Below are 23682 nucleotides of genomic sequence, written 5' to 3' on the forward strand. Positions count from 1 at the left end.
TTTTCTGCTCGGTTCTTGACTTGTTCTTTCTTGTAGGCCTGCTTTCTTTCATTGGTGTTGAATAGTTTCGCGTTATTGACCATTTGAAGTGCATCTTCTTCACTGTCCTTGATATATTCTTCAAGGCCACTTTTCTCCTCCTCTACTGTTTGATGGACTTGCAGCATTCCTCTTCCACCTGAGCTGCGAGGGAGGTAGAGCCTATCTACATCACTGTGGGGGTGTAGAGCATGATTGGTGGTCATGATTTTCCTGGTCTTACGATCTAGTGTCTCTAGCTCTGCCTGGGTCCAGCCTATTATTCCTGCAGTGTATCTGATAACAGGTATAGCTCAGGTGTTTATGGCTTGTATGGTGTTCCCGCCATTGAGTTTGGACTTTAGGATTTTTCTAACTCTCCTGATGTATTCACTTCCAATTTTTCTTTTGACTTCAGTGTGTGCAATGTTATCACCCTGGAGAATGCCCAAGTATTTGTAATGTTCTTTCTCTTCCAGGTTCTTGATCTTGCTTCCATTGGGCAGTTCTATTCCTTCTGTTTTTGTTATTTTCCCTCTGTTCATTATTAATGCAGCACACTTGTCTAGTCCAAACTCCATTGCTATATCGCTACTGAATATATGGACAGTGTTTAGCTATGATTCAATTTCTGACTGGGACTTTCCATACAACTTCAGATCGTCCATGTACAGCAGATGGTTGATTTTACTTGATGTTTTAGATGTTTGGTATCCAAGGCCTGTTTTGTTTAGTATTTGTGAAAGTGGGGTCATGGCGATTACAAACAACAAAGGGGATAGTGAGTAACCTTGGAAAATACCTCTTCTAATGCTAACCTGTCCAGTGTCTCACCACTGATTGTTAACTGTGTACTCCACATGCTCATTGCTTTTTTAAATAAATATCTGAATGTTTTTGCTGACACCAGTTGTTTCTAAACATTTTACTATCCATGTGTGAGGCCATGAATCGAAGGCTTTCTTGTAGTCAATCCATGCAACACTTAGATTGGTTTTTCTTCTCTTGCAGTTTTCTAAAATCATTTTGTCAATCAGCAGCTGGTCTTTTGTGCCTCTGGTGTTCGGGCAATTTCCTTTCTCTTCAGAAACAGAAAGAGACAAAACAACAACAACAACAAAAAAACAACAAACACAAAAAAAACCCAAAAACAAAAAGAAAGAAACAGAGGGTTTAATACTGGCTGCACAAGAACAGGCACTAAGAACAAATGCAATAAGAGCAAAAGTCGAAAAATCCACAACAAACAGCAAGTGTCGCCTTTGTAAAGAAGCAGATGAAACAGTGGACCACCTAATCAGCTGTTGTAAAAAGATCACACAGACTGACTACAAACACTGGCATGACAAGGTAGCAGGGATGATACACTGGAACATCTGCAAAAAATACAAGCTACCTGTAGCCAAACATTGGTGGGACCATAAAATTGAAAAAGTGGTAGAAAATGAAGATGTAAAAATATTATGGGACTTCCGACTACAAACAGAGAAACATCTGCCACACAATACACCAGATATAACTGTAGTCGAGAAGAAAGAAAAACAAGTGAAAATAATCGACATGGCAATACCAGGGGATAGCAGAATAGAAGAAAAAGAAATAGAAAAAAATCCAAATACAAAGATCTACAAATTGAAATTGAAAGGCTGTGGCAGAAAAAGACCAAAATAATCCCAGTGGTCACTGGCGCCCTAGGTGCAGTTCCAAAAGACCTTGAAGAGCACCTCAACACCATAGGGGCCAGAGAAATCACGATCAGCCAATTACAAAAAGCAGCTTTACTGAGAACAGCCTATATTCTGCGACGATATCTATAACAACTGACAATAAAATTCAGCCATCCCAGGTCCTTGGGAAGGTCTCGATGTCTGGATAAAACAAACCAGTCAATAACACCTGTCTGACTTTGCAAACAAGAAATAATAATAATAATAATAAATACATTTCATACTCAAACTTGAAATGTTTATAAATCCCCCCCCCGCCGCCCCCTAATTATCTCTCAATGTAATGTAAGGTTGTAGCCTTGAGCTCAAAGCAAGGGAAGCGGATGTGGAAGCCACCTTCTCTTACTTATAAGACTGTTATCATTTTTACCTTTGGGTCCTAAAATGTCTGTTGACTATGATTCCTAATATTTGGACCAAGGAATGACTATGTGGAAAACAAAAGTCACCAAGAATGTGAAGCTTTTGTGGACTGAATATGTCTCTGTCATATCTAATCCACATTAAGGTCTTGTATTGAATATGCTCCTCTCTCTTTCCCCCTCCAGAGGTGTGGCGAAATCTCATTTGACAGCCCAGAGCAGAATGCCAAATGTGTTCGCATGCTAGGTAAGTGGTTTCGATTCTCTTCATCTCAGTTTTGGTATGTGTAGAAATATGCACTGTATTAATGAGGTGTTTCTTTTCAAAAAGTGGCTGAATTTTAATGAGGTTGCTTGGTCGCCATAATTCTTCTGGATGTATAGTTGGCTGTGGTGCAACTGGTATGAATACTGAATGCATATGAGCACTAATTGATTATAATGAGTTCTCAGTTCACTTGAACAACGCTGTTGACAGAGTGACTTCTGACTGCTGGCTATGAAACCTAAATGCAGATTGTTGTAAAACAGTGTATAACTGGAAACGCATGTTTGGATGTTTTGAATCTAGGCAGGCCGAAGAGTTTTTAGATTCTTAAATGATTGATTTTAATTCTGTTGGGAACCACTTTTCAGCCAGAGTAGCTTCCCTGCAGTGTCATAATGTGTGCTGACAAATCAGAAGTAAATCTGGACTCTGTCAAGTTCTAGAGGAGAAGAAAAGCTACCTCTGTGACAACAGAAAGTGTCTGTATTTCTCAGTTTTATAAACAGGATTTCCAAATATTCTAAGAATATGTGTTACATGCAGTTTGTCAATCAGTCCGAATTGTTTTCCCAAAATGGTTGACAAAACAGCAATGACAAATATGACAAAGGGGATAGTAGTTCAACTAGCATTAATGTCCGGTTGTAAAACAGTGGCTTGGGTCAAAGCAGTCCCTTGTGGTATACCATTCAGTGCTGCAAGCTTTTGGCTCAGGCAATGTGTGGCATGCATGATTGTTCATACAATTAGTAATGTGTATTCTGTGATCATTAAACAGGCTCAAAATGTCATGTGTTGAAATTATATTTTTTTTTAATTGGCTAATTTATCAACTGGCTAAAAGCAAAAATGGTTAATTGAGTAGATCTTTAATTTGTATGCCTATCCTCATGTTATGCGGCACAGCCGCCCTCTAATAAAGAAAATAGCAGTTTTAGTGGGGCCCCTAAGCTCCCAGTAGCACATTCTCTTCTCTCTAGTGCTTATTTAGCTCTCACTTTGCTCTGCTTCCTCAGAGTTGCACAGAACTAAAGCAGCTGTGAAACTGTGTTGCTGGGAAGAAGTGGTGAGCCCTAGAAGGGCCCAGCATTACCTTCCTCCTGCCTGTGACAAATTGTACCCTTTCCTGCTGCTTTGCAGCTCTTCATTGGAGACTCAAATTCCCAATCCCAGTGCCACCAAACAATGCATTAAGTTTGGTGGGCTCTCCAAATGTTTCCATCAAGGCCATCCAAGGCTCCTCCATCATTAATCATCCCCAGCAGACATGAAATACACAAAAAGCGGCTCCCAAGGATGATTTTAAGCATTTTCATTGTTTTCATTTCATCATCATGAGAAGCTCCGTACCAGCTTGAAACTTGCCTCTCTTCTAAGTATTTTTCTTTCTTTTTTCTTTTCATTTTTCTGTTGATGCCACTCTTCATTTTTTCACTCATCTGCTGGCTTATACAAACAGCTTGCCTGGACTGGGTGCTTTTGTCCCACACACAGCCTCCCCTCTGCCCCTCAATGTATCTCAGCAGAGCAAAGTAATGCTCTCACCTTTCATCAAAATCTTAAATCCCTCTATGTGCATGGTTTTGTTTTGTTTTTTTAAAAAAAGAGTTATAGATGCTTTAATTCATTACTATATAATGAGGTGGTGGTGCTGATAATATCAAGTTTTGTTTTTAAAAGTGTTTGTTTATTTTTAAATTTTCTTTTTGTACATATACCTGAGTATATGTGGTGTTCCCCTGTGAATGCAGCATAAATAGTCCTTCTGTGAGCTCTGGTTGCCTGAAATTTGCTAGCATAGGTAGCCATAGCAACAGGTTTGTCAAATGCAGAAACTATTGCTTGTGTTTTTCACAACTCCCTCTTTTCTACCACACAGCCTAGCTGTTTTCCTCAGTTTTTCTCTCGTGTGCATGTCCCCTCTTTCTGAGATGACTATTTCCCCACCATGGTCAGATCCAGGTTTCAGAGTCCTTTAGCAAATGACCCTCTGTAGACCCCCTCCTACATGGGCAGACTCTTCCCCTAAGTTTCATGGTGAGGCTTCTCTTGATTGTGACCAAAAACATGAGGTGATGATCAAGAAAGGCACTCAGCCACCACTGCATAAAAACTATGAGCACCGTGGTGGTCTCGGTGATTGGCAGACGGCACTTCTGAGGCCCTGGTCAGCTGTCCAATGCTGCTATTCCCTGATGCCAGCCTTTCTCCCCATTGCCAACTTTTCATTGTAGATTTCAGCATCCAGTCTTTTAATCCTCCTCTCTTTTGGTGGTGGGGGGCTTTCCTGATCCAAGCCTCTCTATTTATTTTCTCTTCCAGTTTGAGGTGGTCACTGCTTTTTGCTTCCCTACTTGTTGTTCACTCACCTTTGTCAGATCCTTAAGTTTCTCTTTCTTCTTGCTCTATGTTTTAACGCTTCCTACTGTGTCGTCTTTTCTTTCCTTGGCTTTCTGGGCTGACCTGTCATCTCATTGTTCCCCTTTTCCTTTATGTCTGAGATAGCTTGCCCTTGCTGACAGCTTCCTTTGTTGTAAAACAGATCAAGAAATCTTTAAGAAGTACAACTAGCCTAGTAGGCAGCATGTAAAGTGGGGCTGAGATCTGTTCTTGTTTACAAAATGCAGAGTACAGAATAAATCCATGGCATGACATGTTTCCTATAGTTTATATGGGGTTGTTTGATCAGTGGAGCCCCAAGGTGAACAAGGTGAAAAATTTCAATGGTTCTGATCAAATTAATATAGCATGTTATAAATCATTGCCATGAAACATGAAGCCTTTGACCAGTTTTGAAATCCAGGAAGATTTTTTAGACATTTTATTCAGAGGGGAAGAAGATGGGGATCCATTGAGCTGGCACGGTGCTGGGAATCAGCATTTTGTCAGTTGGTATGTCCACCTGTAACCACTGGGGATTGGATAGGGTTTTTATGACACCATTCCCCAGGTTCAAATCTCCACTTGGCCATGAAATTCACTAGATGACCTTGGGTCAGTCACTCTCTCTCTCAGCCTAATCTACCTTGAGGATAAGATGGGAGGACCATGTTTACTGCCCTGAGAAAGACAGGATGAACATAATAAATACTAAAGTGAAAGCTCCTACTATTTACAGTTTGTGCATCATGACAACAGTTCAAAATTAGTTTCACATAACTATACTGAGGCTAGTAGACTAGCATGCCTGCCCAAGCACTTCCATGTGCATACCATTATTTTCTAGATTCCCCTTCCAAATACAGCTCCTTCTGCTGCTGCTGCTGCTTATATTTTGCGTGTGACGTGGAATGAAAATGACAACTGACAATTACATAGGTGTTGACTCATAAGTGTCCCTCCCCGCTGTTGGTCATTATTTCCAGAGTGGGTGCACACAATTGTTCCATTGAGATAATGTGCCTGTATTTGTGATACTCCAATAGAAATCCTTTTCGCTTTTGTAAGTCAGTGTTTATTCTGAACAAGTTGTGTGCTGTGCTCTAAATAAAGTACTGAAATAGTGCTCCTTTTTCATCCACTGGAACCTGAAGCTCCCAAATTCCAGTGAGCTGCTGCTGTTGATCTTTTCACAAGTGGTGGACTCCTCACTCCACGGGGACTCCTCGGAGTTTGAACCCTTCTCTGTCTGCTTTTTGTCTCCTTCTATTTCTGAGCATCAGATAGTCCTGGGAAGGCAAAATTTCTCCAATCTGCTGCCATGGCAGAAATGCTGCCTCAGGTAGCTATCTAGTGTTGCTTGGAGGCAATACCACCCTTGATATTGGGTGGTATTAAGATTAATTTTGGAGTCTTCACGGCAATGCTAATAAGTAGACAGATAGGATAAATGAACTGAAAACTCAGGGAATGCTGTATAGAAGCCTGTTTCCATAGATGTTGTGCAGAACTGTAAGGCTGGTGCTGTTTCCTGAATTGATGCCAATTAATTACAGTTGTTAAGTACTGAGTAAACAGACATCCTGTGTTATGTCAGCTAATCTAGCCTGCCTGTCTCTGGTGCCTGTGTGGGTAATCTGACCACAGTATAGTCATGTGGAGGAGGATGGGGGCTATTTTTCTTATTCTCACATGCTATAAAATGAATGCAAATTCCCCTTTTATGCCCTCCAGCATTTCACAGATGAACACAGAAGGGACACTCCTGGGGACAAACTACATGTTAAATTGGAGCCCCAACTTAATGTTCTTCTAAAAGCAGCCATGGGAGCCCAATCATAGATCAGAGCCACAGAATAACGAAAGGGGCTCCAGCCCTCTCCCTATGTCACAAAAATTGTGCCTGTACATTATCCTCTCCATGGCTAATAGCACCTTCAGGGTTATTGAAGCTGGGGAATGTACACAAGTGAAGCTGGATCGCACATCTGCAGTGGCCCTGATCCAAATCCGCTCCCAGTACCTGCTTTTACAAGAAGAAAGTTACATTGAGATTTCCAGTTGTAAGCTCCATTTGTAGTAACATCTTGCAATATCTCTGTTCTGATAACAAGGGTTACTGCCCGAACCAAACCTCTCCTTGCCCATTCTTCATATTTCATATAACCAGAGTTCACTGAAGCATGATTTTTCTACCTGATGTATGCATTTACTCCACAATAGCTTGTCCTGGTGTAATCTTGCTTAGCAGTTCAAACAAAGTCTTCTTAGCTGCAGTGTGTGAAATGGCGGGCAGTCCACTACATGGTGCCTTAGTATAGCTATACCTGAACAGGTGCTGGAGTCAGGGGGGTAAATGTCCCTGGGTGCATCAGGGAGGGGGGCCTGCTGGATGAGTGCTAGCCTGCTCTTCGCTCCCCTTCCTGCCTCCCTGGTAAGCTGCTGACTGCTGACTGGAGTGAGGGGAGTATATGATATTTGCACTGGAGTGAGAGAAATGACATGCTGAAAATGTTTTGTGTTTCACCATGTCCATATGGTGAAACACTTTTCTTCTTCAGCAAAGACTAAGGGTTGAGGGAGGAGGAGAAGGTGGGTAGTCCAGGGACCCATATACACTTCTTGCCCCCATGACCACTTCAACCTTACTCCCTGGTGATATGAATTTTCACTACAATTACAGTCATCCTCCCAAAATATCTAACTGCTTAGGAACCTGAGAAAGGAGCTGGAGGAAAGTGGCAATATTAGCAACACATACTAACAAGTGAAGGCTTACTCTCTTTATATAGCTCTGCTGCCTACATTGGTCTGATACTTTATGGATTGCTGTTTTAATTTTCTGCACAGTGATACTGTGACTGTTTTTTTAAATGGTATTTTACTCTCTTCTCTATTCTGTACAGGTGAACCTCATTATCCACAGATTCCACATCCGCGGATTCGTGTATCTGTGGTCGGGAAAAAGACACCTGACCTCAGCATATACGAAAAGGGGGTGGGGACATGTAGACCTTGTGTATCCAAGGCTCTTGCCTTGCTCCTGGTGGGAGGCGCGCTAGGGAACAAAAATAATTATTCGAAGTTGGAGACGGTTCAATCTAAGTTTATTAGGTCTCTTCTTAGATTACCGCGCTCAGTTCCAAATGCTGCTATCAGGCTCGAAATTGGATGGCCACCTGTAGAGGCGAGACTCTGGAAGATGGTCTTTTCTTATTGGCTCAATTTGATTTTTACCCCTACGGGCATTGCTCCCTTGATACTAGAGGATGGTTTTATGTCCCGTTGGAAAAACGATATTAATGTAATGTTAGTGTCCTTGGGTTTTTCCCTGCCTCTAATTAGACCCTTGGGCCATAGCAAGTCCAAAACTGCTATAACCCAACGTATTTGGGACATGATGAAGCAGGGGGATGTTGCCCAAATAGGTCCGGACCTATTCTTAGGAGACCAAATCAGCAATTATTTTCCTGCTGAATATTTACTTAGGATCTCTAACGGGGACCATCCTAGGGCTCTTTCAGCAGCCAGACTTAACGCCCTTCATACGGCAGTATTGGAAGGACGTTTTGGGAAGGTGCCCTACAATCAAAGATTATGTCCATGCCAGAATGGTGAAGTAGAGACCACAGAACACCTGATGCTGAGGTGTAGATTTTATATTGAATTAAGGGGAAAGCTTCTTTCCCCACTGTTAATTCATCTCAATTCTGATTGTTCCTCTGGTAGGAACAAGTTTCTTTTTTTGGTTGCTGCCAAGTCAGAGTATGTTTACAGGAGGATAGCAAAATTCTTATTTATAGCAAGTAAGATTCGATTTAGAATGATGGAGGCACAAGATGCTGGGCTGTGCACTTTAGATTGACTGGCTTATTTGAATGGAATTGACTATATGTGCGGTATCGGGAGCCATTAATGTTTTATCCATTTTATTTTAAATGTATTTAATCTATTTTATGTATTTATTCTTGCTGTTTTTTTAATATGCTGGCCTTGGGCCAAAATAAACAAATAAACAGACCTTGTGTATCCACGGGCCAGAGGTGTCCGAAAATGACCATGGAGGTAATTTTCAGCCGCTATTTTCTTCGATGGAGCCACAAAATGTCTCCTGTCTTTGTTCAAAAGAAAAATAGGGGAAAAACCACACCAATTTTTGGCCATTTGAGGGGCACAGTATGACTCAGGGGGAGCAGCAGAGCATGGTAAGAAGTCCCCTCTTGTGAAATTCGGTTGATTTTTGGCCATTTCCGGCCAACCGGGAACCTAACCCCAGTAGGATTCTATTACTCAATATTTGCAGTTTCCATATCTGTGGCTGCAGCCCAGAATGCAACTCCCGCAAATATCAAGGTTCTCCTGTATTATTGTTAGCTACCTTGAAGTTCTTATGAAAAATAGATACATATATTAAAAAATATTTGAGAAAGGCAGGATAATATTTTTGATGGGGAGGAAATGGCAAAAAATGTAAAAGTTATCCTCAAAATCTCACCAAATGCCAAACAGGGACACTGATAATTCTGGATACTACAGTGGTGTAGTGTTGGAATCCAAAAAGGAATTGAGACTACAGATTAAGATATTTGGTTTGGGGATTTTATTTAATTCTTTACAAATTATAATGCAAACCATAAAAAGGAAGCATCTTTGGATAAAGCATTCAATGCCTAGAAAGCTTACTCATTTTTGTATCCGAGAAGTAGATAGTTTAGCACTGGGCAAATTCCATAGGTTCTCCTTCAACTGTATTGCAACATCTGCTGTTTGACACCACAGTCCTAAATGTCTGCACCACAGTGGCATACCAATGGGCTTATGCTGCCAAACTACAGCAGCTGGGACAAGGCCCTGCTACAATTGCTAGCAATGTAGCTGGCTCTCTAATTGTCAGCATGACTTTAGTATGCAATATAAAGGAGTTGTACCTTGATACACAACCTCGTAATTCTTAACCCTGCTGCTCCCCAAAATTCTGATCTGAGAGACAACTTCTTTTGGTGTCACTCTTTCAGCTGTGATACATTCTTGATGTTAGACCAATGAAAAACAGCAACTTCTGTAAATGCACCAGGGTTTGCAATCATAAGGCGAATCTCTCCATGAGTACAGTGTTTGCCTCATCACATCAGACAAATGCTGCCATCATGGTAAATGGGGAGTAGGATTAAAGAATGCATTAATGCAGGGGCAGCACTTAAAAATGCCCTTTCATGGCCACTGTACTCGGGTAAAGTGTCTATGAGTAGAGGAATGCTTCAACAGGCTTAAAGTTGTGTGTGTATGTGTGTACATAATGAAGGGAGGTGGACAATTATTTTCAGGCCCACTTGTGGTGAAATAGGGCCTATGGGAATGGGGAGTCAGACATTATGTGTTTCCAAACGCCTTTTTAAAGATGGAAGTTCTTACCACTTCTTTATTTGGGTCCAGATGACATTTGTGACTGTTGTGCAATTCTGCAGCAACATCTGCTGGTCATTTGCTACTATTCCAAGATGAGAATCAAAATTTTGAGACTGTTAAGCATGTATAATTATCCACACATTATATTCAGCACTCGTGCAGTAGTATACTTCCTATCTATACCCTGCATTTGAGGGGGCTGTACCCAGGTTCATTTTATAACTGCTTCCCTTGTAAACACAAAGAAATATTATGCTGGTTTAACTAAGGCTTTATTCAGAAGCAACTCAGTTTTTTCTCCTTTTCCTCTCCCTCCTTTTTCTTTCTGACTCCACTCCCCACTTCCTCCAATACTCTCTACAGGATCCCCAATGGAACAATCGTCCAAACAACAAAACACAAAGATTACTAGTTAGAATACTACAGTTCACTTTTAAAATGAACTCATGAGCAGTCATTAATGGGGAAAAAAGTACATTTGTACAGACACCTGTGCACATGTACAACATAAAGTCTGAATAGGACTCTAATTAGTTTTCTTTTTGCAGCTACCAGTGCAAGATCCAAGTAGCCATAACTAATATGAATGGAACACTATATATTGGATGCATGGGCAACACATGTTTCACAAGCATTAAAAAAAAATCAGGTTTAATAATCAGATGGTTTGTGAAAGATAAATGCATGGTGAGTCTTTCACAGAGCCCAGTTCAATATGGGCCCCACAATAGGGTGTCAAAGATTAAGGTCTGGTAGCAGGACCTCATGGTTACATTGAATCATTTTCTACATGGGTGAATAACGAAGAGGACCCTGTGTAGTACCAATACTTTTGTTGCATAGTAATGAATTTGATGTTGTGGCAGATTTTTTTTCCAGTGGACTCTTTGGGGAATCACATGGACTCTTTGGGGAATCACACTAATCATCTGTCTTTTTATTTGGAAGCCAGAAGAACTGAAGCCCATGTGATTTTAATTAACATAGTTTCATTTTTTCTTTTTTGAAAAAAGGAAAGGAGGAGAAAGAATAGCAGGAGCATAAATCTGGTTGTCTAATCTCGTTTGCTGTCATCTTTTTAAGAAAACAAACTAGAGGCTTTTGAAGTCTGAATAATATCTGTTGTAAAAAATAACACTATAATTATTCTCAGAAGAGTTTGAGCCGAAAGTATTGTTGTTGGAAACCTCCACTTTCAGTCCACTTTTCCATAGCCATAATGGGGTCTATGCTCTATCAAAGAACAGCCATTTTAGCTACCACTGTTGCTTCAAAATGTACACTGTTAGACTCAAACAAGCAGTTTTCTATCATTAATGGAATAATATGACACCAGCAACAAACAGGATGCATTCTTAATAAGCATGAGGTTTTTTGATGTGTGGAAACAAAATCACCACAAAATATTTTCCTTGTGTGAAAATCTCCAAGATATTTATTCCTTTATATGTAAGGGTTTCAATCCAGCACAGATAATAAGCACACGTAAGGCCATTTAAATCATTGGGGTTAAGCACACTTAAATCTTCATTGACTTGGTTCCAAGGCCTCATTTAATTAACGAATCTAGAAACTGTCTGGAATAGGACTAAATAGCTAAGAAGCAAGTACCAACAGTAGAAGCTTCTTCCATTCTACTAAAGTAATTATAGAAACTATTATTTCTCAATAAATTGAAAGGTGTGTTTTCCCATCCAAGTTTAGGTCTTTCCCAGTAAAAATGTTATTAAGGGATAGAATATGAAGTGTGTTGCCGAATGTGAGCTGTCTGTGTGGTTTCAGAACAAACACCAGAGAAAGGTTTAAGATAACTTTACTTGTGAGACAAACACTTAGAGCTGTCAGTACAGAACTTGCTGACTGGCACAGAAACACGAATAAACGGGAACAGGAAGAAGAACAGAAACTCCTAGCTAGCCCAACCAGTACTGAGAAAGTGACAGTGGCCCCTCTGGCTTCATGGCAGATTACATGCAAACTATGCACAGTAAGCTAGGCTGCAGCTGTTGCCTATCCCAACAAAGTGTTCCAGATGGTAATTTATAATGGCTTGACTACAGTCACAGTTGCAAGGTGTTCAGATGGCAAAACATGAAATAACCATCTTTTAAAAGTAGTACTTTTAAACTGTCCTGGGACTTTTATATACAGCAGGCTTTACTGTGGGTTTACTGGGAGGCTTTACCGCAAACTTGAAGTTGTCCCCAAAACTGACACAAATAGTGGATTTTTTTTTACCCTGGATATAACTCGGGTTACACTCTCACTGAGTGAAAAACACGAATTGTGTGTGAACTGCTTCCCGATAACTCGCAGGGACTGCAGAGTAAATCTGGCTGAAACGTGAATGCACCCCCTCCATTCCAGAGGAGATGTGAATTAAGGGCTTTAAAAGCCCTATGTGGAAAGCTTCCAGAAAATGGCATGTTCCATTTTCATATTCCATACTCCTGGAATACTGCAGGAGTATGTGTGGAAAGATTAAGGCCAAGCTGTGGCTTGGAGGCTGGAGGGTGCAAACTCTGTTTATGGCACCCCCCCACTTCCTTACACTCTTCTATCCTGTGACAAACACTTCACTTCCAGTAGTATAGGTACTTTGCTGGGTTTCTACTCTGCTCTTAAAGAGAGGGGTGAGATCTTAGTGCACATTCACCCTTTGACTTGTTCGGGAAAGTATCCCAAAGCTGTAAAAGCTTGGTTTGGTGGGGGGTTGTCTGTGTTTGAGTGTGCTTTAATACTTTTGTTTTGTTTTGTTTCTGCTTTACCTTTAGAGTGAATGTGTAGCAGCAGCAGAAACTCCAGCAGATGCTATTTGGTGGTCAGAAGCACTGCTATAAGTGTGCACATACTCCAAGGAATTCAAAATTAAAAGTTTTTGTCATCATTTTTGCAGACCCACTAGTCATAACATTTGTGGATGGTGTTTTGGGGGTATGTTGGGGTTGCTTTAGCTTGGTTTCCCCCCCTTTTTAAAATTTATTTATTTATTTATTTATTTATATTTTTGATGGAGTATTTGGTAGCTTTACCTTTGGGTGTTATTAGGGACATTGGAAAGGGGCTGCGTGTATTAGGGGCCTGAACTGCTCTCTGTGCTGTTCTAGTACCTGCAGAATTACTGCTTTCTCTGCTATGGCATTAGGAGGGCAGCATGGCAGCAATTCTATGTTCACCATTTCTGACCCTCACTTAGTGGCCATTTTACACTCACTTTTTCTGGCTTCATCTAGCAGACACTTTAAGTCCACTTTTCCTCCTAGAACACTAGCTAGGTGACCGGAAGTTGACTCTGCAGAGCTGTGTCCAGCTGTGGAAGTGAAAGGCATGCCTGGTGGATGGGTTACGGCTATAGAAGGTGGAATGCTGAGCAACTGATTAGTTTGCTTGCTTGAGCAAAGATATATTTGTGCAAATACTCCATAAACATGTTTTTGATGATGATGATGATGATGATGATGATGATGATGATGATGATGGGAAAAGGCATGTGTGACTAGGGAAACCCCAGAGCTAAACCTGGGACATCCTAAGAAAACTACTCAGAGATGTTAGGATTATTTGAGAAACTGAAATGGGTTTGTTGGCTTGTGCAAAGGTGTATTTGTGCAAATACTCCATACAAATATGTTTTAAAACATAAACATAGGTAATGGGGGGAAAGACACACATGCCTAGGGAAAAATCTCAGAGTTAAAGCTGAGGCACCCCAATAAACCAACTCTCCATCCCTCAAAATGTGCTGTGTATTCTCTACTCTGCCTCAGTCTGCAGCAGGAGCCATTTGCAAGCCTCAAAATCATATATATTGCCATATGTATGGGTGATCCATGAGTACCATGCATATACGCACAAAGTGTTAGGCAGGGAGAAGTGATGTGTAGGCAATGGAAGGAGGAAATGGTGGTTGATTCAAGAGAGGATGTATAACAATGGATTAGGGGAAAGGAAGGTGCGGAGATGAAACCTAGGCATGTGCATGAATTTATGACTCAAAGGTGCTGTGAGGAACCTTTAAGAGTGAGGGGAGCATGTCTGTACCTTCTTCTCCACCGCTTGCTGTAGAACCCCTCATGTGGTGGCAGGTGGTGTGGCAGCACACACATGGTTTCTGTGCCAACAACGCAAATGGCCGCCGCACATGCACAGAGACCATGTGCATGCTGCATTTAGAGGTGCTCTTACTCCTGGACTTTGGGGCCAAAGTCCAGTGCCTCCACAACCCCTGGAGGTCTCCAAATCCTTTTTAGTCCCAGGTGGTGTGGTCATGTTTAAAAATACTGTGTGGGTGGGGAGCCCTCCAAAAGCCTTTAGATCCAGGCTCCAAAATTACCTGGGTGCACCTCTGGCTGCATCCGTGTGAGGAGTGCTGGGTAGCGCAATGATGCGGCTTCCTGCTGCAGTAAGCAGCGGAGGAGCAGGTACAGACCTGTTCTCCTCACCCTTAAAAGTTCCCACCGCACCTTTCAAATCATCAATTTGTACACATCCCTAATGAAACCCACAATTTTTCAATATGAAAGTTTCCTGTGTGGATGGAACAAAGTGCTGGCCAGGGGGAGAGACCTGGAAAAAAAGGCTATCTATATGGACAGCCAGTAGTGACTCATTTGTGTTTATCACACTTCCTCCTGCGATACAACCCCCCCCCCGCCTTTCTGGAAAACCTCTGTGAGGAAATATTTCACAGCATTTGCCAAAATATTTTCTCAGTTCAAATGGGTTGGTTCACTCCAGGGCTGCAATGTGTTTGGCACCTCAGGCAATGCTGTCTTACCTTGGCACCTTCTTCCCCTGTCCGGCCATCCCCACCTCCTGCAAGTTTTAAATGAAGCATGGGTTAAAGAGAAGATGGTGCTTGCTGACAGCCTCATCTCCCTGGCTACCCGCTTTCAAGACCTGCAAACTCTTTATCCAATACTTGCAAGCCTTTGCAAGAACATGCAAAGAGAAGTAATCTCCCTCCCTGCAAGGGCCAACCTTGATCCTTGCAAATCTTTGCAAGAGTGTAAAGAAGAGGAGGGAGGTTGCTGTCACCAACCCTTGCTCTCACCCCATGTTCCAAAGGTTTGCAAAGGTCAGATCAGAAGCTCTCTTAGACGTTCTCTTAAATTTTTATTTCCTCTAAAATGTTTACAGTGCTTTGGTTTGTCCCTGTGACTTAATTGTGGAGATCTCTCAGCTGGGAGGCATGATAAAGGGTCCCTGTCAGAGGGACCCGTTTCTGAGTCAAGGGGCAGAGACCCCAAAAGAGACCTCCTTTCTTCCCCCAAAAAGGCCCCGTTCAGTGTCTCCTGTGAGAGAGCGGGGAAGAGATAAATATCGTGCACACATCCCTTTCACTGAGTGGGCCAGCATCTCTGATCAAGCAGTTTCAACCTCCTCTTCTCCGAAGATGCACAAGAAGGCGGCAAAAAAGACCAGGCACTTAAAAGACGTGGTGAGGACTAAAAGTAAAAGAAAGGAGAATGAGGGGGCTAAACGTAAGAGAAAAAACTAAATGATCCACCGGGGCACTGCTAAGCGAGAGGCTTGAGAGGATAACTCCTTCAACTGGCTTCTTACCTGGCCAGTGCCCTTTCCCACCCCCTTCTCCTCTTCCTCTGGTTTTCTGCCTATTCTAAAGGGAGAGGGTGGGAAAGCTGGAGATGAAGGAAGTGCCTTTAATCACTCCTTGCTGTTCCAGCATCCCCACCCTCTGTCTTTTCACATGGAGGGAGGAGGGTGATAATTATGTTAACAGCTAGTATGCAGGCATGCCATCAAGAAATGTTTCAGGGGCACTGGGTCAGGCCCAGTGAGGCAGTGGGATGGTGGAGAGGCCAAACCACATCAGGAACCACCACATCATGCCTAATTAGTGGGCTGCTACTGATTCAGTAGCAGAACACCATACCAATTCTTGGTGCTGCATAAACAATCCATTAAACACCCTCAGACCTACTTATGTAGCCTCTTCTCCTCTCACAAATTGTGATTCTCTCCCTCCCTCCGGATTTGCAGCAATGACGACTCGTGACAAATCCCCCCCCCCCAACCCCACTGTATTGCAGATACTGAGGCTATTCTCATGAAATGAGCTGCCTGGGCGACTTCATGTCGTCTGGAGCACCAGGTGCTCCATGTCATTGGAGCACGAGGAGCCTCTGCTCCTGGCTGCTCTGGACTTGCGGAGCCTGACTTCTCTACCTGGCTATTTATCAAAGTAGAACAAACAAAGAGTTCATTCTACCACAGCAGGCGATTGCATGTGTGTGTGATCGCCACAGGGTAGCTGGGCTTCCCTCTGGCCCACCGCTATTTTAGGCAGTGAGCTGAGGGAAGGAATGGCCACGCAGAGCAGAGTGGCTGCTCTACTGAGAGCAGCTACTCCACTGCTCGTGTGGTGCACTCTGTAATCCTTCTCTTGATCCCAATTCAAGACTCTGTTGCTGAACCAAACGTGTGGGTGCGCAGCGTGGCAGAGTCCAAGAGGGCAGTCGTTGTATAAGCTCCCGCCTTCCCCTGACAGCCCTCCCGGGCCTCGCAGCTAAGGTTCTGAGAATGTCATGGCACTTCATCACTGCAGGCTTCCTGGAAAAAGTTTGCATTCAATCTACAAATCAAGACTGGAAATCATAGTTGTACTTCAGCTTTCCTCGGGGGGCGGGGCGGTGTGTGGTTAAAAGGTGATAATAAAGATGGCTGCTGAACTGGCAGGGTAACTACGCAAATTGTAGTTTCACTGTATCCTATGCCATTGCTTTTAGAACATTTTCAGAACATCCCCGTTTGATCTTTAAAAAAATGAGGCTTTGTGGTGGGCATGTTTCCTGAATTCTCTAGGAACACTGAAATACACCTGTTGTATATACACCTTCCTGTCAATTGGCAGTTCAGTCAATTGAAAGAGAGAGGGATGGAGAGAGGTGGGGGTGGGAGAGATAAAGCTTGCTTCCTTACTTACAGAAGCCTGGTACCTGCCCCACAGCCTAAAACTTTGGTCAAGCCAAATGGTCAAGCAAAATATCAAATTTGATCCATCCCAGGATTCTACATCTGTCATGGCTGCCAGGGTTGTTGTTTAAAGCCTCTCTGAACAAGAAATAATGACGACAGACTGATTTCACAGAAGGGGATATTTGTAATGGAGCAGTCTATTTCTTCAAGCAAGACATTGTACATAGCAGCAGAGTCTTTGCCTCCAAACCCAATGCTAATAAAAATGTACTTAAATATCCATAAAACCCCCACACCATTTGCCAGATTCATAATGCAATTGAATAGATAGGAAAAGTTGATATTAAAGCCTTTCAGATGCTTCCTCCTTAATGCACAAGCATTGCCCTGGAGCAGCTAGAGTACAGAAGGTCCGTGCCAAACATCTGGAGCAATAACCACCCTGAACTGTCTCACATATACAGCATAAGTGGCAGCAGTCTGCGTGCATTCAATAGTTATTATTTTTCTCTTTACACATATGCATACTTATACACTCACGCACCTGCTAACTGAGGAAAACACTTCATGCATCTGATGAAGTGGACCGTAGTCCACAAAAGCTTTTGCTGTAATAAATGTCTTAGTCTTTAGGATGCCACAGAACTGTTTGTTGTTTTTTCTGCAGCGGAATGATGCAGCTATGCCTCTGGAAGTCTAACTACATAAAGAGTTTTCTGACTCAAATTAGTGGCTGGACCTTGATAAAAGTATGTTCTGTCCTCCAAATGCAAAGCTTAATGAGATTTTAATTGCCCACTGTTGGACCACATTTTTTTAGTTGTCTACAAAACAACTTTGATTAAGGTGCGGACTTATATCTTCTGAACGATCTTTTGCAAACTGGATTACAGAAGTATATGTTATTGATAATTCTCATACTCTTCCTTAGGCATTATTCCTCCTCATGCTGGTGTGAATATAACGAATACAACAAATATTTATATACTGCTTTTCAACAAAAGTTCCCAAAGCAGTTTACATAGATATAAATAAAATGGCTCCCTGTCCCCAAACAATCTAAAAAAGAAACATAAGATAGACATCATCAACAGCCACTGGAGGTATGCTGTGCTGGGGGTGGATCGGGCCAGTTGCTCTCCTCCTGCTCAATAGAGAATCACCACTTTTAAAAGGTGCCTCTTTGATCAGTTAGCAATTACATTTGTAATTGTTTTTGTGTTTGGTGCAGATCAAGAGCAGCCTAGATTGAAGACGGATAAAGCATGGATCACAGGGCTTCAATCCACACCTGAGATCTTTTTAAAAAATCATTTGTACAGACAAGCTGATATGTTGTCTGTAGATCAAATTATGATTAAACAATGACACATTATGTGTCAAACTTGGCTATCTTTATTTTCTGAGCAACATGAACATATTATACAACAGTGCACCCAAAGACATTAAACTATTTTTATAAACAGGAAATTTCAATAATTTCCCAATAGGTGCATTCTGTCTCCATTCCTTTCATGATGCTCTGGCATCCAGAGGCGTATCTAGGGAAAATAGCGCCTAGGGCAAACACTAAAATTGTGCCCCCTGTCCAAACATCTGACACCCATCTTTCAGATCACTTTACCATAATATCAGCTGAAAAATACAAGTCAGGCTCATTAATCTTTTAATTTTTCAAAAACTATTTAGCAGTGGACGTAGCCAGACCAAGAAAATGCTGGAAAACTACAAATTTCAGTATGCTGGGGCTCATGAAATACCCAAATACAATGTGGAGGTATACTTGGAAAACTAAACAGAAGTGCCTGTCTAATTCTCTACTATGCATTGAAGCATCACCATTACATAAGTTTTAAAAATAAATGGAGAATTTGACTTTTCCCAGATACTCTGTAAATAATTAAAGGATGTGCAGAGTAAACTGTGTCACTGCTTGGAATATATTCTAGTATTTCAGAAAGACAGTTAAAATGAGAGAAAGAGAGCAAGAAACTCCCAGTGGGCCTTAATATTAAGGATTTCACACTGATTCAAAGACAAACTCACCATTAATAGCCATATTAGCAAGACATCACATTTAACTCACTTATCACAAGAAGCAAAGTAAGAGCAAATGAATACAATCCTAGCTCATAAGCGTCAGCTCAGTATTCACAAGCCCTGATTCTCTGTACATAGTGCCAATCTGAATATGTGTACAGTGACTTATATTATATATTATATAATTTTTTTACCTGTATCCCCTTTGGGGGGCTTCTTAAAGGCTGGAGGGGTTTGCAAAGGTTCCTCCTCCCCCCACTGGCCACTAGGGCCTCGCAGGGACCATTTGAGTATGTGCGGTGGCCATTTTTAAAAATAATCTTAAAAAAAAAAAAAGGCCACTGAAAACAAAATGGCTACCGCGCATGCTCAAATGGCCTCTGCAAGGCCTGGCATGACCTGGGGCCTCACAGAGGCCATTTGAGCATGCACAGTGGCCATTTTGTTTTTGGCAGCCATTTTTTAAAAAAATTAATTTTACCAAATGGCACCCCCCTTCAAGTGGCGCCCGGGGCAGGTGCCCTGCCTGCCCTACCCTGGATACGCCCCTGATGGCATCCTCCAGTCTATGGTACAGTGTGTGGTATGGTATATGACAAAAGAAACCTTGAAACAATCTTCATTGTGCCAGCTTAATTAAACTGGTTTAATTAACTTTGGCTTGCTTAAGAATCATCCTTACCTCAGAACAACTGTGCAATTAAAACAGCACATCAGAATCCATTTTATTTAATTTCTGAGCAACTATGTCAGAGAATGAACTCAAATGACATAAGAAATTGCAGTTCTCTAGTTTAAGAAAAAATGATAAAATGGAAGATGCATCTAAAAGCAATAGTCTTCAGCCTTTCCTGTCCCAGAGCCCATATTTAACCTCAACCTGCACTATGGGACCTACTTCTAATTTTTACCATATATTTCCATTTCTCCTGTCTCTCTCCACTTCCCCTTTTGTCCAAGCTTAAGAAAATAAAATGAGGGTATTGCACCTGGAATAACCCATTTGTGAGTTGCCTATGATCCATTTGTTAAGACAAATGCCTCAAGTTATCCTATTCTATGGGAATTGGACAGAGGCTACCAAAATGTGCCCATCCTTTCAATAATCCATTCCAAACACTATAAAAGATTATTATTTTAGTAGTACCATATGGCTGGAAACCTAACAGTAACATATGGCTGAAAGATGCCCAAGCAACATGAAGAGAACAGTGATAGAATGTGAAGAGTGTAATGGAGAACAGTAACATATGGCTGAAAGATGCCCAAGCAACATGAAGAGAACAGTGATAGAATGTGAAGAGTGTAATGGAGAATTATCAGGGCTTCATCTTTTTACAAACAGATACACAGCAATATCATTCACATTCTGCTTGGCAATGATAGCATTCTGTTACAGAATACTCCATTCTTGGGCTCCTTTCAAGAGCATTGCATTTCTCAGCTGTGATCCTGCTAATGAAAATATTATGTCATCATTTAGCTATTATTGCCCAAAGAGCCACAGACTTGATACTGTATGCCCACATGCTTGAACATAATAACAGCTCTGCTGGATCAGGCCCAAGGCCTATCTAGTCCAGCATCCTGTTTCACACAGTGGCCTGTAGATTTTTTATAAGGTCTTTTAAAGCCATCCAAGCTGGTGGCCATCGCCACATCCCATGGCAGAAAATTCTGTAGATTAGCAGCAAAACAATCCTCCACGCTTCCCAGCTCATAGATTAGATTCTATAGATTCTAGATTCTATAGATTAATTCTAAATTGTGGAAAAATTCCTCCCTTTGTGAATCCTAAATTTCCTGGCAATCAGTTTAATGGCACGACCCCCTGGTTCTGGTTCTAGTGTTGGGAAGGGGGAATTCTCTCTCTCCATTAATTCTACACCATGCATAATTTTATAGACCCCTATCATGTTTCACCTTAGTCGCTAAACTAAAAAGCCCCAGGGCTGTTCCCAGATAGTGATTTTACTTTGCTTCATCACAAGAAGGGCAAATGAGCATTCAGACATCAGATGGATTTACACTGAAATCCATGCAAGGTATTGAGGAGCATTCCATACACAATTCAGGTTTTTCCCTGCACCTTGGAGCTTAGCTTGCATTATCTCTGTGCTTAAAAGTTCCAATTTTACAGAGGCTTCTTGGGATACTTTCATATATCTAATATACCTGATGTTTCTTCTGAGATGTATGGAGGGGCAGTGCTGATAGAGCCTGGGGCGTAGCTATAATTGAGCGAAAGGGTTCAAAGAACACGGGGCCCCAGCTCCTGAGGGCCCTCCAGTTCCACCCCTTCCTGTTTTCTTCATTATCTCCCTCACTCTGGGGGGCCACTAGGTAGAGGGATGAACACGGGCCCCCTCTCCCCTAGCTACGCCCCCAGAATAGAGCCCTTTTCTTAAAGCTTCACTTTTTACTATTTTCTTTTTTTAAAAACTTGCGTTTGGGGCGGTATACAAATGTGCTAAATAATTAACAAACAAATAATCAAGCAAGCAGGCTTGGTGATCTTGCAGAACATTGTTCTATGCACCTGCACACGATGTTCACCAAGCAAATGTATGTTTTTTAAGCAAGACTATAAGAAAATCCTAATTATGTTCACCATAGCCAGCAGAAATTCAGGGTTTGTGATCATTGTTGGCCTTCAGTTCAGGTGTGGTATATGCTCAGCATCTTCTGCCATGAAGACAAAGGCAAAGAACTCATTCAGTTTCTCTTCAGTCTCCATATCCTCCTTAATAATTCCTTTCACTCCCTTGTCATCTAACGATCCAACTGCCTTCATGACAAACTTCCTGCTTCTGCTATATATACATTTTTAAAATCCCATTGATGCTTTTAGCTAAATGTTCCTCAAACTCTCTTTTCACATCCCTTGTTGTCTCTTTGCATTTCTTTTGCCAAAGAATAAGGCTATACTCAAGATCACCTGGAGGGGGGTGGGGCAGAGTGGAACTTACCTTCCTCCCTGATGCTCGATGTTTGTCCCTTTGGTGTGCTGCTGCACACCCACATGATCTGTGCTGCATGGAACAGTGCAGAATTCTGGAGGTCGAGACTTGTCCCAGGTGACAAATATCCCACAATGCACCATGCAATGAGTGTGGAGCACTGGGGGATACCCCCATGAGACGGGCACCTGTCTCTGTGTATGCTTGGGCTGTGTACCTGGAGTAAAGGGTGAGCTTGTGGGGAAGCCAGCTGCACACGAGCAGCCCTACCCAGGAGTAGGTAGGGATTGCTCGTGTGCATAGTCTTTTTGTCTTCCTTTCTGTTCTCTTCATTTGGGTGGGATTTCCATTTTCTGAAGGTAGTCTTCCCTTTTATAGCTTCCTTAACTTTACTTGTTAGCCACACTGTCATTCTCCTGGACTTAGTGGTACATTTCCTTCTTTTTTGGTATACCTTCTTTTTGGTATACATTCTAACAGAGCTTCTGAACAAATTCAACAGCCTAGTATTGTAATAGGGCTTTTTTAAAAAAGTGTGAGAAAAGGATTTTTATCAATCCCAGGAGTGTGGATATTGTCAACCAGGGGTGTAGCAAGCTTCCTGGGGGCTGGGGGACAAAGTGCAGGCAGGGGGCCTCCGTCGCATGCCCCAGCGCCCCAAGCCATGCCCCCTGCATCTGACTTCAGAGGCAAGGCAGTGGGGCAACCAACCTAACCCACCCATGCCTTCCCCTCCCCCTTTCAATTTACCTTCTACCCAGGCTGTTCCTGCAGTCGCTGCTCCCAGTGTTGTTCCTGCAGCCACCAAGGCTTGGTGCAGAGCAGGATCTGCAGGGTGGCTGCCACCGCTAGCACCAGTGCCAGCTTGACAGCGTGGAGCCGGGTGTGGGGTCACTGCCGTACTCCACCGGGAGGGATGGAGGATTGGTGCTGGGCAGCACTTCCTCTGATGGCTTCCTGCATGGCTCAGGGAGCAGAGCAGTGGCAAGGGTGGTGAGGAGAAGTGTGAGGGAGCAGAAAGGAAGCCCCAGCATGCTTCTTCCCATTGCGAGCGTGCCGCAGCTGAAGGGCACCAGCACCCAACACAGAAAGGGTGGCAGCGGCAGGGCGCACCCCGAGCCTTGTGGACCCCGACCCTCCAGGCCTGAGGACATTTGTCCCCCCTTGTCTAAGGGACACTACGCCCATGTTGTCAACAACAATATCACATTAAAGTGTGTTTCATCTAAAGGATGGATATCAGCACTCTTATGAATAGCATGTTACTAGGCTATCCTCAGCTGATGGTCAAGGTTTTATGTTAATAAATATACAATAGGTATACATGTAATATAGGCAATACCATGCAGTATATTCTGTTATATGATTTTGTGGAAATGTATTAGCTGTCCTTAAATTCATGTGCATATTAATGCACCTTAAAAAGTACTGAGTGGGTTGAACTGTACCGCATCACATAAAGGAAGTTATTTCTAGCACAGTCTAAGAAAGCTATGCTTACCTAAAAAGGACACCCTTAAACAAAATGTAACAGAAAATTCCTTGAGGCATAGGAAAGGTCCCCCCCACCCCGCCGAGAAGCA

At 42.3% G+C, this 23682-nt stretch overlaps 1 protein-coding gene across 3 annotated transcripts in view; it reads left to right on the forward strand.

Annotated features, from left to right (window-relative positions):
* PDE7B (phosphodiesterase 7B) overlaps window positions 1-23682 on the forward strand; it is a 284498-nt gene that overhangs the window by 128125 nt on the left and 132691 nt on the right. For all 3 annotated transcript variants that reach the window (XM_053288557.1, XM_053288552.1, XM_053288546.1), the window contains one exon: window positions 2294-2354. In XM_053288557.1, the coding sequence (XP_053144532.1) occupies window positions 2348-2354 (7 nt within the window). In that variant the 5' untranslated portion in view covers window positions 2294-2347. The remainder of the gene's footprint in view (window positions 1-2293; window positions 2355-23682) is intronic.

This window comes from Hemicordylus capensis, chromosome 1 (genome assembly GCF_027244095.1).
Source record: "Hemicordylus capensis ecotype Gifberg chromosome 1, rHemCap1.1.pri, whole genome shotgun sequence".
NCBI lineage: Eukaryota > Metazoa > Chordata > Lepidosauria > Squamata > Cordylidae > Hemicordylus > Hemicordylus capensis.